The sequence below is a fragment of the Cyprinodon tularosa genome, unplaced genomic scaffold, assembly GCF_016077235.1.
Source record: "Cyprinodon tularosa strain WSP-4 unplaced genomic scaffold, ASM1607723v1 ctg829, whole genome shotgun sequence".
NCBI lineage: Eukaryota > Metazoa > Chordata > Actinopteri > Cyprinodontiformes > Cyprinodontidae > Cyprinodon > Cyprinodon tularosa.
Window position 1 is genome coordinate 183,680 of NW_024039595.1, and position 20,106 is coordinate 203,785.

At 36.8% G+C, this 20,106-nt stretch overlaps 1 protein-coding gene across 1 annotated transcript; it reads left to right on the forward strand.

Moving 5' to 3' along the window:
• Window positions 1-712: 712 nt before the first annotated feature.
• LOC119774752 (tetraspanin-5) lies at window positions 713-16,629 on the forward strand. The gene is made up of 10 exons (XM_038272417.1): window positions 713-934; window positions 3,348-3,398; window positions 4,711-4,857; window positions 4,962-5,132; window positions 5,261-5,386; window positions 8,152-8,199; window positions 9,164-9,280; window positions 9,374-9,435; window positions 14,880-14,922; window positions 15,007-16,629. The coding sequence occupies exons 1-9, from the start codon at window positions 851-853 to the stop codon at window positions 14,890-14,892; spliced, it is 819 nt and encodes a 272-aa protein (XP_038128345.1). The 5' UTR covers window positions 713-850; the 3' UTR covers window positions 14,893-14,922; window positions 15,007-16,629.
• The last annotated feature ends 3,477 nt before the right edge of the window (window positions 16,630-20,106 follow it).

The window sequence follows — 20,106 nt, forward strand, 5'->3', positions numbered from 1 at the left end:
TGTTTTAAAATTCTGAGAAAAATAATCTGAATTCTGAAGTCAGAATTCTGAGAAAACAGTCTGAATTCTGAGATTAAAGTGAAAATTCTGAGAAAAAAGTGAGGATTCTGAGATTAAAGTGAGAATTCTGAGGAAAAAAAGTGAGAATTCTGAGATTAAAGTGAGAATTCTGAGAAAAAAGTAAGAATTCTGAGGTTAAATTGGGAGTTCTGAGAAAAAAGTCAGAATTCTGAGAAAAAAGTCAGAATTCTGAGATTACAGTGAGAATTATGAGAAGAAATATCAGAGATCTGAGAAAAGGAGTCAGAATTCTTTCCACAGAATTCTGAGTTTTATCTAATATTATACTTAAATTAAATTTAAAAATCAGTTAACCTTTTTTTAATATTTTCAGTGGCCCTAATACTCTTCCGTAAAAAAAAAAAAGTCTATTTCGCTGAAAATGAGGCCATTGGGAGACTGGTCCGTGGGCTCAGGAGGAAGTCCCGCCCTCTAGTGGAAGCTGATTGGCTCCTGGAACCGTCGCTCAGACGCCAGCAGCCATGTCTCTGGTCTGAAGTACAGGTCAGCTGGAGGACCAGCAGCTCCAACCAGGCTCTTCCTGTGGATTCCTCACACTTTGACCTCTTTGTGAATCCCTGAGCGGCTAAAAGCTGCTGTGTTTGGACTTATCGACAGACTGAGCGTCCTTCGCTGCTCCATCTCCACCGCAGAATGACGCTTCCAATGAGGCGCTGAAATTCGGAGCCGTTGCAAACATTTACGGGTGTCTCCTCCACCCAAACCACCGGGCTGTTGACAAACATCAGAGCAGCTTCTATGCGAATCCTTTGAAACCGAGCCCGTCCTGATGATGTCAGGGAAGCATTTCAAGGCTCATGAAGTGAGCTGCTGCATTAAATACTTCATTTTCGGTTTCAACATCATATTCTGGGTGAGTCTCTTGTTTGCTGCTTAAAACAGTGTCTCCTGCAGCTCACTGTTAGTGCTGACGTGCTGTACGTCATCATTGTTTTTATTCCTGCATACTTTCTCCCAGTGTGTTTACTTTCCCTTTTGATTGTGGCCTCATGGGGAAATAAGCGCTCAAAGCTGTCATCATCTTCTTTGATCAGACTGTGGAGTTAAACAAACATCTCATGCAGCACCTCACTGAGGGCTGCAGGGTGTCAGCTTGCTCTGCTCTCCCCTGTCATGAAGTGTGTTTTTGACAGGAAAAATAAGGACTGGGTGCAAAAGAACAACTTTTGTTTTTATTGAGACAAATTTTTTTCTCTATCAGACCAAACTAGTAACTATTTAGAAAGATCTTTGCAAAAACCCATAAATGTCTGTTTTACCAAAAAGGTTTGTTGTTGTTTTCTTCCATAAATATATGTTGACTACATTTTTTGTTAAGGATAGGAATTCTAATAGTGTGGCGTGTATATCTTCTACCCTCTCTTCTTCAATCCTTTATAGAATATTGCTGGAAATCTTGTGCAGTTGTCCCCAGCAGCTGTGCACATTTTAAGATTGAATTACATAGTCTCTGAGAAGATCAATTTACAATATGCCATGAATTCTCACATTAATTAAGGTTTAGACTTTGACTAGGCTGTTCTAAAACTTTAATGGGAATTCATATGTATGTTTTGTTTTTGTTCTTGGCATGCTTATTAGAGGTATTGTATATCCATTCTAAATCAATGTTGCAGTATAGAACTGTTGGTCCCTAGTTTATTGTGGAGGAAATTTTCCAAAACTCACAAAAATAGCAACTAGAGCTATTACAGCCATACATTGGGTCATGTTTTGGAACAATACCGTTATTTTTTGTATCAGCAGCGACAGAAAATCCTAATCCCAATAATCATCAACTTATTTGGTAATCTAAACGTTACCTAGAGTTATGGAACACAGACTCTAAAGCATGCCATTTGCTCAAAGAATAACCAAACTATAGCAATATTTAAGAGTTTTGTCTTAACTAAACATTCATAAGCATAAAATACATTAAATCTTTCCATTTAGGATTTAATTGTTTATATATAATTACATGTATATGAACACATATTTTCTACATGTTTTGTAATTCCCACTAATAATAAATGTGCAATTACGCTTTTTTATTTTTTCTGTATCCAAATGTTTGTTTATAGCGTCTCTTTTCAGATAAATTACTTTATTGAAAAATGAACTGGTTGATTATTCAATTTCTAAAAAAAGTCACTAGATGTAGCCTAAATATTTTGTTTTTTTCTTATTGTAAAGTATTAAAATGTTTGAGGGGTCTGAATACCTTTACTAGTCATTCCAAATCTGTCTTCTCTGATTAACATTTGTCTGTGTACAGGCCGGACACAGATTAGATGTTTTCTCTTTATTTCAGATTAACGTAGAGTTTGTGCTTTAAATAAAAGTTGGTGTTTATTCTGACTAAGGTTATGCCTCTCTGGAATTAATAATCCTCCATGGGAATTAATCATGCGTTTCTCATAATCATCACTACTCAAGTATATACTTTAATGTTTATTCGTGCGCTAATTTTGCAATTGGCACATTAAAATTCTCTCTTGTTTTTATTAAACCACACCAAGATTGTCTGTTGTCACCACCTGGTGTGTTTGTTTAAAACCTGGATACACTGAGCAGCTTTAAAGAGTAGCTGATCTTTTTGATGTTTTGAGTGTTTGACCTAGCTTAACTTTAGGCAAAAGCAATAATTACCTGCTTGGATTTTGGGAATTCCGTTTCAAAGGTTGAAGAAAGTATATTTTTTTTAATCCTCACAATATTACTTCTAACACTCTAACATTTGGGTATTCTTCCTTGTTGCTGCAGCAGTTCTTGCCTCATGTTTCTAAGGCCCTGTGTTGTGCTCTGTGGATGATCCACAGATGTTTACCAGTCATATCATTTTAAGACTTTCTGCTCTTTAATTAATGTTTAGGTCCTTTTAAAAATTGGTTTGCTATCTGAAAAATCTGTATTGACCTCAAAGGAGATTGAAAATCTTTATCAACCAGAAATAACCTGATTGGTTCATTTCCGTATTCACTTTTTTTTACAAACCATTGAAAGAAAAATAGGACAAATATGTGTTTGTCTGTTACATGATTTAATGTTATATAATGTTATATAAGATATAACTTATTATAAATAAGATACAAATATTTAGCAGATATAAGTTTTGTTATGAGGAACATCCATCCATCCATCCATCCATCCATCCATCCATCCATCCATCCATCCATCCATCCATCCATCCATCCATCCATCCATCCATCCATCCATCCATCCATCCATCCATCTAAAGATGCCTCACTAAATAACCTCCCTTCCCTCTGTTCATTCCTCTCTTTCAGTTCCTCGGAGTAGGCTTCCTTGGCATCGGCTTATGGGCATGGAGTGAAAAGGTGGGTCTTTTACATATTTAGGATGTAGAAATTGCAGTATTTAACTTTACGGCTCCTTACGCTCAGCAACATCTGTGAATAATCAGCAGGTCATTTTTCTTTAATTGCTCTCCTGGTGGAATGTCAGAATGGCTTTACAGAATCAGGAAGGAATGTCATGTTTTCCTGTGAGACATCCTGAAGAACAATAAGAGGATCTGATCCGATTCCTTTTACAGATTGATTCATTGTCTTGTACTAATGTTACCGGTACATATGGACTCTGAGCCCTCAGCTATTTTCACTTGTTTTATTTTTACTCAAAATCCTGGTATTGTGTGAAGTGAAGGATAATTAGCTGAATCCTTGAGTACCTTTTTTTTTAGCTGAATCAAATAAAATTTCCCCCAATATCATAGCCTGATATATGCATAGCATTTTAATTCCCCAAACCTAATTTCTCTAGAATTGCTAAAAAAAAAAAAAAAAAAAAAAAATCATATGTAAATTTTTCTTCTGCTCAAAGGCAGGATATTTACCCAATCTTCCTCTGCTGTAGATTTTTTTCAGGGCTTTTTTTTTTTTTTAAAGCACAAACTCCATAATGTAATCTAATGGTTAAATGCTAAGATTGATAAATAATGTTCAAGAAGTAAAAAAAGGACACACAATGAAAATAATTCACATAAAACCTTCAGATCAACACTTTGTATTAAAGGGGTTTGTGTGTCGGAAAGTGTAATTATGAAGTGCTAAATCTGTAACAAAACCCCTAAAACAATTTATTAATCTGCAATAAAATAATTATGGTTGATAAGAGACGGCATTAACAGGCCAGGCTCTGCATATCATCATGCCAACATTAGCAGACATTTCCAGTTCGTATAAACAAACATTACTAAAGATTATTTTAAATACCCTGCGTTAAATTATTTTAGCAAACATTACATATATAATTTATAATACAAGTTCATTTCAACTACTGATAGTGAACTGCTGTATGTCTAAAAACTAACATTACTAACATTACATGCCAATACCATCGTCTAACATTAGCTTAATAAGTTTATAAATTAAGTAAGCAGTTAAATTAGTATAATTAATTTTATTGATCCTGAATTTACTTTAAGATATTCATTCTCAGCTGAACAAATGTACATAAACCAAATAAACTTAATGTTGCTGATATTTTACAAATTATGCTTCAGTAGAAGTCACACACCCTCTACAAAACATAGTATGTTTTGTAGAGGGTTTTGCTTTGAAACAGCAAAATTGCTGCTGAAAGCAAATTATGAATGTTTGCAAATGAATTTTTGTGCTTCCTGACCAGGGCGTTCTCTCCAACATCTCATCCATCACGGATCTGGGGGGTTTTGACCCAGTCTGGCTCTTTCTTGTGGTCGGGGGAGTGATGTTCATTCTCGGGTTTGCCGGCTGCATCGGAGCGCTCCGAGAGAACTCTTTTCTTCTTAAGTTTGTATGTCGACAATAGACTTTTTTTTTTTTTTTTTAAGTTTTCTCGCCACTTTTCCTTTACTTTTTTTCTTATCTTAAAGTATGAATGTTTTTCTTCTTTTGTAGTTCTCCGTGTTCCTGGGTATCATCTTCTTTCTGGAACTGACTGCAGGAGTCTTGGCATTTGTCTTCAAGGACTGGATAAAGAACCAGCTTAATTTTTTCATTAATAACAACATCCGAGCTTACAGAGACGACATTGATCTTCAAAACCTGATTGATTTCACACAAGAATATGTGAGCAGTCACCTTCTGTAATCACTTCTCTAATTTCACCCTGACATTGTTTAACCCTGGGTTTCTCACCTCTGTGGGACTTTTTGGCTTAAATCTCCAGCTGCCTTTGTGTCTCTCTGACCTTGCAGTGGGAGTGCTGTGGAGCTTTTGGAGCCGACGACTGGAATATGAACATATACTTCAACTGCACCGATTTCAACCCGAGTCGGGAGAAATGTGGAGTGCCTTTTTCCTGTTGCACCAAAGATCCAGCTGTATGTCTATTTTTCATAATCATTTAAATCTCATTTGTGGGACAAAGCATTAAGTGAAAACGTATTATTCTTGTAAGCGTTTAGCAGGATACTTTGAAACAACAGTGAAGGCTACATTGTGAAAGTCTTCTTTGCTGTAGAAAGCTTTGTCCTTTTACTGCAAGGCTGTCTGACAACGTCAACTGTCATGGCGAGCTTCCAAAACGGATGTCAAGGCGTCAGCACTTAGTTCGCAGTTAAAGCCGGAGGGAGGAGACATTCAGCAGGGAGTTATTTTTTACTTTTGGACAGAAAAATACTCCTACAGCTACTCAATGAGCACTGCAAAATGCTGCAGCAAAACACCCTGTAATGAAAGCCGCTGTTTCTTTCATACCTGATTACATGCTGTTCTAATAATATTGATGTTAGATTAAAATAGTTAAATCTTTCAACAAGTTTTCCTCAGTAATATGTGTACTGGTGGCTGGATTCACCAGCCACCAATGCACATTTTCAGTCACATTTATTCAGATAAAGACCAGGTGATCATGTGTTGTGATTAATATTTGAGCCTTTGATTGATGTTTTTGTTTAATTCTCTAAAACAACTATGACATTATTAGAGTTGAAACAATTAATCGCATTTATCATGATTCATCTATCAACTAATTTGGTAATCAATAAAATGTTAACTAGAGTATAGCGAATAAAACATGTCTTAAACTGACAGAGCAACCCACTTATCCCACTCTATCCAGAACTCCTCAAGTGGATGTTTTAGTTTCATCTGGTTTAATTCCGTAATAAATCCTCTTTAAGGAACGTTTGCTATCCGATTAATTGAGTAATAAAAAAAAAGATCAATCAACTGGCAAAGTAATTATTTGTTGCAGCCCTTGACGGTATAAAAATGGACTAGCTTCCATCATTTTTTAGCTTTACAGAAAAGTGATCAATCAAAAGGCCAAAAGCACATCAATCAGAAGTAATGGATGTAGAAATCTACATTGACGTTTTTTTAGGAAATTGTGTTCTAGTCTGATTGAGTGGATCTTTTTAAGGTTCTTGATTTATTTATTTTTTTTTCATTTAAGTGAAGATCTAATGTCAACTTTTTAAATAAAAGTATAAAAGCAGCAATGTGCATGTTTATAAAGTCACATATGTGGAGAGATCTCTTTTAAGCAAAGAATTTAGTTTGTATAATTTTCCTGTAAAGAAAACCAAAATCTTAATGCATATCAGCTTTGTGGATAGGGATATGCTAGAGGTATGGATCTAACATTTTGAAAATGCTTTTTGTTTTATAATGACTCAAACTTAAAATCCGAAAGCAAAATCTATTCCTCTAATAACAGGTCATGCCTGACTAGAAACCTGTACGGTTACTGATATGCAGAAGAATCTACAATCTACAAATCTTTTTAAGGGCTTTCGTACACTTTTGATTACGGCTACGTTCACACTGCAGCCTGAAGTGACCCAAATCCGATTTATTTTGCCCATATGCGACCTGGATCTGATCCTTTCATGGCAGTCTGAGCAATACATATCCGATTTTTCCAATGCGACCCAGGCCACTTGGCTATGTGGTCCTGAATCCGATACAAATCGGATCTTTTCAAATGCGACCTGTGTGTGAACGGCCAGGTCAGATTCATCCGACCTGAACGTCATTAATACCCGACAAAGGTCACTATTCTGTGTCTTGCTACTCAGAAGCGGCAAGAAAAACAACAACCATGGCAGATGATGTTGCGGAGAGCAGTATTGATGTTTAACCGTATTGAAAAGATTGTGTTTTTATGGTTCGACATACAGCTGGTGTTTTTATGATTGCAAAGGATCGCTAGATGCGCGCCATGTTTACTTCCGGAAAAAAAGAGCACGCTAGCCTGTGACGTCATTGCGTCTTCTACTGCGCATGCGGGACACTTGCATTGTATGACTGCAGTTCACACAGGAGATCACATACAAGTCGCATATATTTGGAAATGTGAACAGCAACTTAAAAAAATTGGATTTCGCAAAAAAATCGGAATTGAGCATCAAGGCCTGCAGTGTGAATGTAGCCTATGTGTGTTTTTACCTTTTCCCCCTTAATTTACGTATATGTAAAAATAAAAAGGGGGGTGTTGACCCTGTTGTTGGAGTTTGTGTCCTGCAAAGATTGCTGGTTACAAACTCAGACTTCCAACTTACCTTAAGGTTCACACCGGACGTGCTTTAGGCAGCAAAAAAGCACCTGCTGCCTCAGGCGTTAATAAGCAATTTCAGAGGAATGGTCATAGGGATCTACATCAGCAGCACTATGTCCGTCTCCCTGCCAGCTCCCATTTCAGCTTCTCTGATTGGTTAATGTGGCCCATCAAGCAGAAAAAGTTCAGTTTTTCCAACTCCAGCAGCTGCTGCCTGTCCGTGTCACGTGCCTCAGACGCTCATGAGGCGCTGCTTCAGCTGCACAGATGCATCAAGATACGCCTCTCCTGCTGCTCTAGATACACTGCAGGACCATTTGTTGATCCTTGATGCGCGTCAACCATAGACTTTGCATGCAAACCAGCTGCTTCTGCTGCTTCAATCGGATGCGGTGTGAACGTAGAATAACTCATTGCAGTAGCCCTGTGCTTCCTGAGGGATCGGTTAAACACAAAGGATAATTGAAAAAAATAACTTCACAAAGAAAATATGGGCCTCACTCAAATTGTTCTCCATTTCCATGCAAACTGCAGCAGTATGATTCATTCAGCTAATATTTGAACCACTTTTTTTTTTTCCCCCAGGAGGATGTGATTAACACTCAGTGTGGATACGACATCCGTGCAAAGACAGTAAGTTTTAAAGACAAACTCTGTTCTATGATTACGCTCCAACTGATCCTTAACCCTGGCAGATTTACATTTTCTGAGATATTTTTATTCCAACAGACGTCTCTAACTAGTTCTAACAGTTCCTTTTTTAAGAGATCAAGCCAGAGTCCCTATTTGACTCTGATTAAGAACTCAGGAGGAAACTAAAGATCAGGGGGATCGCAAAGAGGCCATCTAACCCTAAAGACTTAGAGCTCATCAAGTGGAAACATGCATAAAACTGATCAGCAATTATAAGAGGTTTTGTTGCTGTCAAACCTAAATGCAGCTTCTTGGTCTGATTCAAATCAATATTAAATATAAATCTGCAATGAGTACTATTTGGGCTAAAGTATATAAGTTATGCTGAGATCTTCATTAAGGAGTTAAAAGTGGGAGTAAAAGTGTAAAAAGCAGAACAGCTCTTGGTTCTTTGGCTGCTGGCTGCCTGAGCTCCACCCTGGTCACAATAATCCTCTTTCATTACCCTTCCCAGCTCCTTGGTTTGCTGAATGCAGCAGCTGGCTCTCCATCAGTTGTAAGGGCGTTGTGTGGTATTACTCACTCGGCAGCAATGCAATGCGAATTGAACACCCTCCCACCTCCCCCACCTCATCATTAGCTTTGGCTGTTTTCCATAGCAGCAACATGTAAGGAAACAGCTCTGTTTGTTTTCTTGCCTTTGGATGTTAGCTGCAGTAGGGCAGTTTTAACAAGATCCAGTTCAGGGAAAACTGAGCTTAGTTGTTAACAAGTGAGGGACATTAGAGGGATTTCACAACTTAAGATCAAAATAAAGCCATATTATTCAATCAAAGGAAACTGAACAGTGAAGGATTTAGAAAATCCCCAAAAAACAACAGTAGTGGTATTTTAAAATAAAAAACTTAAGTATCTGATGTGCTTTTAGCTTCAAATATAACTAATGATTTTTCTTTTCTTTTAGGATTCTGAGCAGAGAAACTTTATTTACATCAAAGGCTGTGTTCCACAGTTTGAGAAATGGCTTCAAGACAACCTGACCGTAGTGGCGGGCATCTTTATCGGAATAGCATTACTTCAGGTAGGGGGAGTGAGTAATCAGACCAATTCACATGTGATGTTTTCTGTGTTTAAAACCATTCTAATGGTATCTGTTTGTGTTTTTTTATTTTAGATATTTGGGATCTGTTTGGCACAGAATCTTGTGAGTGACATTGAAGCTGTGAGAGAGAGCTGGTAAGTGACTATAGCTAATTTAAGAAACATGGGATGGGAGCTTTAGTTAAATCTATAGTCCCCCTCAATCAATGTCAGCCCTGGTAAATATCTGCAATAATCTACCTTTTATTAGATTGGCACAAACTCATAAAAGCTTGACCTGTTTTCTCTATTGATGAACTTTTGTGATACTGTTGCCTGCTGTAGGACTCTTCTCATTATTAACAAGGGTTCTCATCAAGTTTTGTTGGTTGATTCTGATACGATCCATCCATCTTATCCCTGCTGGGGTCGTGGGGGGGTGCTGTTGCTTATCTCCAGCTGTCAATAGGCGAGAGGCAGGGTCTACCTGGACAGGTCGCCAGTCTATCGCAGGGCAACACAGAGTCAAACAGGAAAAACAACCATTTACTAAGGAAAATTTAGAGAAGCCAATTTACCTAACATTCGTGTTTTTGGACTGATGAAGAAGCCAGAGTACCCGGAGAGAACCCCAGCATGCAGAGGGAGAACATCAAAACTCCATGTAGAAAGACCCCGGGGTGGGAATCGAACCCCAAACATTCTTGCTGCAAGGCAGCAGTGCTACCCACTGTGTCACTGAGCAGCCTGTGATACAATCCATGACTTTTTATTGGACAGATAAAGATGATGACATTTACATAATATCTGCTTCTGGTGTAGGTAGACTGGATACATTGAAATAGCTATTTCTTGACTATTGCATCCACTAGTTTTTTTTTTCCATTTTGAGGAGTGGGTAATACTTACAGGGTTTATGCCAGGTCTGAAATTTCATAAATAATAATCCTCTGAAACACATCCAGGTGTTCAATACTAGGTTTGGAGCTTTATTTATCTATGTCTTAAATAGTTTTGTTTATTTATCTGAGGCGTCTAACATCAAATTAATAAAATCTTCTTAATGAATATATTTTTTTCTACTATCATAAAATGATAAAGGATACATTTGGTGATTAGGGTTGTCACGATACTAAACTTTTCAACTCCATACCGATACTAAGGAAAATACTCGATATCATTTTCAATACCACAAGGATAAAAACAAAGACTCCAAAATTCTACAGAAATATTTTCATTAATAAATAAAATACAATAAATAAATACAATAAACAATAAGAACAATATTTTGAGGTTGTTTGCTGTGCACAATATTAAGAAAGCTTGATAAAAAACTATGCTTTGCACACATAACAATGACACTAGCCAAACTGGTTAAGAAACAAAGCACTGTAGCACTGTATCGATACTTTTAAAAACGAGTATTGTATCCGGATACAACATTTTGGTATTGATACTTTTTTGAGTCTCGATACTTTTGACAACCCTATTGGTGATTCAGTTGTGCATAACTGTAAAGTGGAAGAAACTTTGTCATGGTGTTCCTATTCATCCATCTCCTGCTTTGCTGCTAATAAATAATTTCCAGACCCTTCAGAAGTCAAATTATTATTCCTAAATTAGACACATAAATGCATCCATTGAATTAAACCCTCAGGGAAAATTATTAAGTGTCACGCTCACAAAAATATTTCACCCAAATTTTAAAATTTCTGCCATTTTATTACATAACAGTTACCCATTTACTTTTTCTAATAATTTTAAGACAAAATTATTAAATAAATCTTCCTTCATTCATTAAAATAAATCCTCTAGTATTAATTTTTAGCATGTATACTTTATTATTTTTGAATACATTAAAGTTAGATTATACATTTTAAATAAATAAGGTTCATTACACTGATGAATATGGATTGTGTAAGGTTTATTTAATAGGTGAGTGTTAAAATCATCTAAAAAGAGAGTAAATGGGAATTTGTGAAGTAATTAAATTTCATAAATCTTCAAATATGGGTTAAATATTTCTGAGTGGACTAAGACCATGAAACACAACAGACAGGTCAGAGAGGAAGTTGTTTGTATTAGGAGACTGTCATGAAGAAATGGTTTTTAACCCTTGATGTTCAAATAGAGCACTGTTCATTCCATCATAAAACTTAAAACATTTGCATCATGAGTAAAACCAGCAAAGAAAAGGCCAACCACTTAAACTGACATATTGGGGAAGAGGGGCTGCAGGGATCTATAGTGTAGCTCAGGTGGGAGAACTAGGAGTTGTAGCTTCTACAAATCTGGACCTTATGGTAGACGGCCAAGAAGAAAGCTTTTAAGTTCGGAGTTTAATATTAGCCAAATAAACAAAAACAATTTTGGGACGCAATGCTTTAGGCAAGGCAAGTTTATTTATATAGCGCAATTTAGTACAATGACAATTAAAGGGGCTTTACATGCATTAGACAATACAATAAAAGCAAAAGATGATGAAAGTCCAATAAAAGCAGGTAGTAAAGCAAATAGAAACAGTCGGACAAAAACCTTAAACTAATAATACCTCAGTTAACAGCTTAACTTCAACAGTCAAAGGCAGCTCTAAACAAATGGGTGTTTAACTTTGACTTAAAAGAAACCAGGCTTTTAGCACTTTTACAGTCTTATGGATGTTTGTTCCAGATAAGTGGAACATAGAAACTAAATGCTGTTTCTCAATGTTTGATTCTAGTTCAGAAACAGGCTGACATGCTCTACTTTCTTAGTTCTTGTAAGAACACATGCAGCAGCATGTAGGATCACCTGCAGCTGTCTGATGAACCTTTTAGGTGAACCTATGAAGACACAGTTGCAGTAAACAATTCTGCTAAAGACACATGCATGAATTAGTTTTTCAAGATCCTGCTTTGACATTAGTCCTTTAATCGTGAAAATGTTCTTCAGGTGATAAAAGGCTGCCTTTACGTGCCTTTGAAGGTTCAGGTCTGAGTCCATCATGACACCAAGATTCCAGCCATAATCAGTGGTTTCTAGCTGTAGTAGCTGAAGCTGAGTGCTAACTCTGGATCTCTCCTCATTTGGTCTGGAAATGATAACCTCAGTATTGTTTGTATTCAGTTGGAAAAAGTTACGGTGCATCCACATATTGATATGTTTTAAGCATCTAGCCAGCGCTTTGATGGGTTCATAGTCACCTGGTGACATTGGGCCGGATTTATCAAGATCCAATTTTGCGTCCAGTAATTTGCGCTCGCAAACTGCAATTTTGCGCGAGGGGCTGAACCATGGTTTGCGGGTGATTTAACAAGAGTGATTGCGTAACTGGTGGCAGGTGCAAAACTGTTGGAGACGCCCTATTTAAATGATGGTTTTGCGCGTTTTGTGGTTTGCGGCAAAGTAATTTGTAGTTTGTGCAAACTAGTGCATTAAGAAATTTTAATCTTACAGTGACACCCCCACCCCCTCCAAAAAATTATATATATAAACTTTGGCAGCCTTTAATCCCTAAGGTGGTATGTGGCTGAATTTCTACTTCACTGTAGTAAAAAAAAAACATTGGCCTGTAGAAAAATGCACATACCAAATGGCTCACAAGAAGTGACTGTGGATGAGATTATTGCGCTTATTCATCCCCGCAGCATTGGCATGTTGCTCCACAGGCGCAGAGGTCGGGGTTCTCCGGTAGTCAGGGCGACATGGCATTTAGAACGTTGTATAGCACTTCTGAAAAACGAGATTGGGAGATCCCAGATGCAAAAAAGTGCAACGTTGCAAGGAGTTTTGTGATATCTTGTATTGCGTGGGTCCTCCTTGTGCCTGGCTCCAAATCCATTCGGAGTTCCCCCAACAGCTCCAAAATGGCAATGCTGGATAAACGATATGTTTTGATGATCGTTTCCTCCTTCATTGCAAAAATATTCACACGGAGTGAAAAAATGCGTTCTCTGCGTCGCCTTGCTTCATTTCCATGTCTCCTTCTTGCGACAATAACCGCTGCCATGTGTGCGCAATTACGCATACAGACCATTTGCACCTTCTTTTGAAACGTGTTAAATATAGAGTCAGATACCGTTAGCAAAATTGCTTTCAGGTTTGATAAATCACTTTGCGAGTGCTAAATTAATATATTTACATGTTCTCCTCCCACAAGACGCACTTTTGCGTGTAAACGCCCCATATTGCATATTCATTGCAGAAAAAGTACTAAATGGATAAGAGGCGCTATTTAGCACGTTTTAAAGACCAAATCCTTTTAGCACGCTGTTGATAGATCCGTTTTAATACACGCAAACCTTTGATAGATCCGGCCCATTGTAATGTAAGACTATGTCGCATGCATCGTTGTTCTCTATAATAGATTTTATTTGTAACGCACCTTACATTTCAAAGAAATCTCAAAGTGCTAATAATAATCTGAGCTAAGGAGAGCATGTAGTTGTTAAATAGGACGGGCCCCAGAAAGAGCTTGCGGAACCTAACGTGATTTTTCTGGTCTCTGATTTCAAGTTTCCTACAGACACAAATAAGTCCCAATCCAGGTAGGGTTTAAACCAGTCCATTGCTGTACCAGAAAGGCCAACCCATTTTTCCATACGCTCTTATAAAATCGAGTTATCAACACCATCAAACGCTGCACTGAGGTCCAACAATACCAGCACTGTAGTTCTTCCAGAGTCTGAATTTATATGGGTGTCATTGAACACATGAAACAGGGCAGTCTCTGTGCTCTGGTTGGCATGGAAACCTGACTGGAAGACATCAAAGCAGGTTGTCATTGTTAAGAAGGCATTTAACTGTTGAAACAACAGTTTCAATAATTTTACTGATGAAGAGGGGCTTTGAGATGGGCCTGTAGTTCTGCAGGCCAATTTGTCCCAGCTTCTCTTTTTTAAGCAATGGTTTTATAAATTGCTGTTTTTAAGGCCTGGGGGGAACCGACATAAGGCATGCTTTAAGTATTTCACACTAAACTTCTGCCTTTGCACCTCAATCCAGAAACAGAATTTGGGGGGCAGCATTTTTTTGTGTTTATATGTGCAATATAGTTTTAAATATCCCCCAAAATATGTGTTTTGTTTAATCAGAATGCATAAAACTTAAAGCACAAACACATGTGTTTGAAGATTAATAACATTTAGTGGTGGAAACAACTTTTGGGTCTGTTAAGAAGCAGCTTAAAATAAAATGCAGACCTCAATCAAGATATCATAGTTTCCTGAATTAAAACCACATTTCTTGCTGAGTTGACCTTTTGCATCAGCATCTGATTTTCACAGTGTCTACTTTATGCAGACTGGGAGGTTTAGATTGAGGTAAATCCAGGGCAATCCTGGAAGAAAGCCCCTTAGACTAGAACCAGGACAACCATTCTAGCTCCTTATTTTGGGTAGATTTGAAAAGTGACATTTGTTGACGTTCTTCATCGGGTCTGACTGATCTTGAATGAGCAGTTGAGAAACAGTGAGGAAAATATTTAGATTTTCCAAATGCAACATGACAGACATGCCTCCCCATAGAAAAATGTATAAAACCATGTACAACTTTTCAAATTTAAAACTCTAAAATATTAAAAAAGATTATTTTTATTAAACCTGTCCTCTGTTTATGTGCAGTTTGTTCACCTAAGAGCTACAAATGGCAGGAATGATGCATCAGGTAAACAACAACATATTAAATGAATGTTATTTTCCCCTCCCATCCATAATGTATTCATTTTGTTTTCTTTGTTTCTCTTTACAGGATGAAAATTTGGACGCCGGCAGCCAGGAGATAAGCATGTTTAATCCAAAACCCCACTTCTTTTAATTTCATTACTGTGTAAATAGTAAATTAAGAACTGAGGTTAAACTTCTGAAATCTATTGGAAGCTCTCATGCAGAGCAGCATTAAGTCCAATTCATCCCCACACAAGCATACCTCTGGAGGTAAAGAGACTGCATGGAGGAGTTCAAGAGGGAGACGATGTATTCACGCAGGATTTAAAGGGAGGTTTAAAAGCATTTTTCACAGCTGCAGCTTTTAACAGCTGCATGAAGGAGCTGTGCAAAATAAAAGTTCTTGAAATGCACTGCATGCCCTTTCCCTTCTGAAGGGGACATTGGCTCGTTTAAACGTATTTGATTTAGTATTTTAAAGTTTATTGGATTATTGTAATCAAGCTGACTCTTAACTACTGAGACTTTAGTGAATTTTTCTGGGTGATCACAGTATTATGTCGTGGATTCTGGAGGGTTTATGCAGTTTATAAAGTTTATCAATGACAGAAGAAGGTCCAAATGCACTGATGCAACGTGTAATCCAAGCTCAGCCTGAAGCACTTTAATCATCATTAGATATGTAATGTTTTTGATTTTGTTTATCTGGTTTTAATTTGGAAGAAATAACATGAAAACAGTTGCACATCATCTTTGTAACTTTTATTCTCCTTAAATCTAAATAATCACATGTGACCTTTGATGAAATCAAATATAAATCTTGGAATAATATTACCCTTGGATATAAGCAGTGTCAGCCTGTATCTTTTAAAGCCATTTCTGAAGTGCCATAATTAACTTCATGCTGGTTCTTCTCAGTGGCAATTCAATTTTATACTGTTTATTTATGCAGCGCCAGTTAACAACATGGCACTTTACTGAGTAAACAGCACGTAGATTCAATTTGCAGCCCACTAAACATGCGGTGCTGGAAAAGTTCTCAAAGCTTTCCAGCTTTTCCAACCAGCAGCTTTTGTTGATGGGAGCATAGAAATTAAGCAGCGCCAGGAAACAGTTGTTTCTGTTTACATGGCCAAGTCATTTCATGCTCAATCAGCAGGATTCTCTGAAATCTCCCCTCTGCTTTGAAACTATGGGCTGAACTGAAACATCCTCAGTTAGTTTCAATCATTTTTTTTCTTAGTTCACTGGATCTCATACAGATAGTTTTATATATTTTTCATAAAATAATTTTCTGTGTTTGCTAGTCATACTATTTCTCACCACCTAGTGCCATATTTATGGTTTCTACATACAATCTGTGCTTATTACTTTTGTTTCCTACATTATTTCTGGTAAATATTGACAGTCTTCTTGTAAAAAAGCAAATACTTCCTCACTTAATTGTAGGATCTAACAGAAATAGACCAAATGATGTAAGTTTCTAGCTGGAGATAGGGACCAACACCCCTTGCGACCCCTCTTGGGATAAGTGTGATGGAAAATGGATAAATGTAAGTTTCTAGTTATAAAACAAAGGCCCTTTAAGGGCTAGACAATTTCCTGTACAAACGTAACATGAAAGAGGCTGTATTTTCTTTTTCACAATGACTTTACAATGTAAAAAATGTAAATATGAATGGAGATCAGAATAAATGTGTTCTTGTAAGTTTTTTGTTTTGTTTTATTAAGCTTTGTTATGTGTGGGGGATTGGAATGCAAAGAGGAAGTTGATAATGTTGAAAAAGTTGAAAAACATAATATCTTAAAAACAAAAAAGCCAGTAATTTATTGGAAATTGCAAAACAGTATAAAGTAACAAATTAGTATCAAGTGGAAGAAAAAAGATGCATAGTTCCTAGAAGCTACATATTTCTCAGACACTGATATTTTTATTTTATTATATAATATTTCTAGCTCAATCAGACTGACTGATTGATGTAAAGCATCTGTGAGCATAAACCATCAAGTTTTACCACAGGTTCAAAATATATTTTTCGTCTGGTCTTTGTCCATTTTCTCACATAAACATACTTTGATTTAAACCTTTCCATTGCAGCTCTGGCTGTTTGGTAACATACGCATCTTCCTCCTCCACCTACACGCAGAACAGTTTTCTAGTCTTGCTGAAAGAAGAGCATATCCACAGCGCAATACCAATTTGTGTCAGTATGTGGACTCCGCATTCACTATTAACTTTTGTCCTTGCATATTGTTTTACATTTAGTGCAAAAAGGTTAGACTTGGTCTCATCTGACCAGAGCACAATTTTCCTAAAATTTTAATGGATAATGAAAATACTTATGGTTTTCTTTCAGCAAATGGAATAGAAACAGCAGTAACTCCTCATTTCAGGCCAGATTTCTGTGGTGAATTACTAATATTCGTCCTGTCAATAGTTTCTTCAACCTGAGCTATTGAGATCTACAGATCCTAGAGCAACAATCTCCCTCTAGGCCTGACCTCAGTAGGTGGATGGACATATCATAGTAGGTTTGCAGTCATGTATGCATCCTGTTGCACAACAGCAAGCCTTAACAATGAATTGATTAGACCTCCGTAAGATGTTCAAAAGCTGTGTCCTAATGTTCCTTACTCGATTCATCTTCCCTGTTCCTTGGTCTTCGCAATGCTGTTTGATTGTTCTCTAACATCGTAGAAACAAATAGAAATGCAGCATCTGCTCTAATTTAGCTTTTAAAATAACAAATGTTGTTATGCTGTTGTTCTAACAATAGGTTACATATTTGTTTTTGTTGTCATGGAATCAAAGCCAGTTCCACATATTTGGTATGTGGCTTATTATATAGTTAGTATATTAAAATGAAAATGCTGCTGTTTCACATCCAATTGTGAAAAAAAAAAAAAATAATCATATATATATATATATATATATATATATATATATATATATGTGTGTGTGACTGAAAGTTGATCTATGGTGCAACATTGCACAGAGGGATTTTTTATTTTTTTATTTAGCTTGATTGAATGATGTAACTGCAGAGAATTCTTTGAAACAGACAAACTTCAGTGCAGATATATAACAAATCTTATCTGTTTTGTTGTGTCATCAGGGAATTGATTGTGAACTTAGGCTTTGACCTTTGGCTGGGGGCCTTGTTGTGATTTCTGTTTTTTTTTTTCTTCTTTTTTCCCACTTCTAAGGTTGATATCAGCCCACATTTTCAATCTGATGTAATCATACTTCACCATTGCTCTGACTTTCACTTCTTAATACATTACCCACCTATTGAGGCATGTTGTCCTGAAAATTATTGGAGCCAGTCTTACTGTGGAAACATCATTATCAGTTTAACATGTCCAGAGAGGTATGAAAGATTTGCTCCCTCTAGGTCAAAAACTGTAACTAGTTTACATAAGGGGACAGAAGTCACCTTAAAGAAAAAACAAAACACATGTATTTTCACCCTAGGGTGCAAACATTTTTGCTTATTGTCTCTTGTTAAAAGTTGTACATGTGCAGTATCGCCTCTGCAATACAGATGTATAGGAGATCTCTGGGCGCACCAAAGCTGCACCCTAAGGTGACAGGAACTGTTTTCACAGTTGTAGTGAGGGTGATTGACAGACCGAGTCGTGTGAGGGAAGCAAACTTACCAAGAGAAACTGGAGGTAAAATCGTTTGGACCTGATCAGCTGGACATCAAACTTGGCTTGGCTAACTGCATGCAGTGAGGCTAATGCTGTATTCTGCTGCCTTGGATGTCTGCCTTCTTTTCGACAGGATCTGACCCAACATGGATAAAGACAAGCAGGACTGATTTAATGCATTTTTTTAGAAAAGGTCCTATCCTCAAGAGCTACTATCTTACAACGTTTTGATGCACCCCATTGTTAACACACCTGAATCAAATGAGTGGCTCATTACCATGCCTCTGCTGGGCTAAATGAGGGGATTGAGCCTTTCGATTCAGGTGTGCTAGAGAAGAGATGCATCTAAAAGTTACAGGATGGTAGCTCTTGAGGACTGGACTTGAGCACCCCTGAAATAGTTTTCTTTTTAGTCCCATTTTAAGTCCATGTTGTGCTCAAAAGTTAAATAATTATTGCTCAGTCTAGTTTAATAATTTCCCATTGGAATTTAGGAGTAATTAAACCAACGCAAATATGTTAATTCTTAAAACTTTCTGGTTTGTCTCTCAAACCCATAGAAGCTCCACAAAAAGAAAAAGAACCACTGCATTTTATTTTTCAAAAGATCAGCCACCAAATAAAAGACCAACCACATCCAGAGAGGATGTGCAGAACAACTCAGTTATCCAGGATTAATAAAGGGAGAACCACAGGGATGTTGTCATTTTATTATTACTTATCTTATTATTTTATCCTTATTTTGGTCCATTGAATATGTTAACTTAATTTCAATCACATTTTCCAAATGAAACATCTAGAAATAATATTCATACACACTGTAGTTTGCATAGGTTTCCATTGCAATAGCTCCTGTTTTGTGCCAGTAATTCAGTAATAACTTATTAGTTCCCCTTTGTTTATTTTACTTCAACTGCAGAGAATAATTGATAAACAAAGTTGTGACATTCTTAGTTTACAGTATATCTAAGATGCAAGTATTTTAGTAGGGCCCATTCTTCTTTACTTCAGTTCTCTAAAAATCACCAGAATATAGAAAATAATATGTATATGTGAGAAAAATATTCCACATAACTACGGATCACTTGTTGTTATTCAGTAACATTTACTGTGCTATAAAAAAATCTAAATTTTGCTGCCTAGTTTCAGTTAAATCCTCTGAAAATCTCCAACCTATAGCTGCACCTATCCTCATCTAACCCTGACAGGGTTTCCTGTCCAAACTATTTCAAAATCTCACCCCAAGGTTTGGTGAAAAATTGGCAGCCCTGAAACCTGTACCTGAAATTATGTTTTGTTTTTGTAAAGTGTTTTTATAATGTTTTTTTGTTCTTGGCATTCATATAAATATACTGGTGTGATAACTTAGTATACATTCGGTTGGTTTTTGGTATATGTCTATTTTGAATTCATATCCCATTCTGAAACATCATACCCGTGCTGCAAAGGGATTTGAACAGGTTGCAGGTTCTATGATCTTGAACTTCAGCAACATTTTTCCACATTTTGCTTCTAATGCTCTATTACATTC

Coding starts and splice junctions, on each gene's coding strand:
- LOC119774752 (XM_038272417.1), top strand. CDS start 851: ATGATGTCAGGGAAGCATTTCAAGGCTCATGAAGTGAGCTGCTGCATT. Junction 3,399..4,710: donor TATGGGCATGGAGTGAAAAG/GTGGGTCTTTTA, acceptor CTTCCTGACCAG/GGCGTTCTCTCCAACATCTC. Junction 9,281..9,373: donor TCGGAATAGCATTACTTCAG/GTAGGGGGAGTG, acceptor TTTTTATTTTAG/ATATTTGGGATCTGTTTGGC.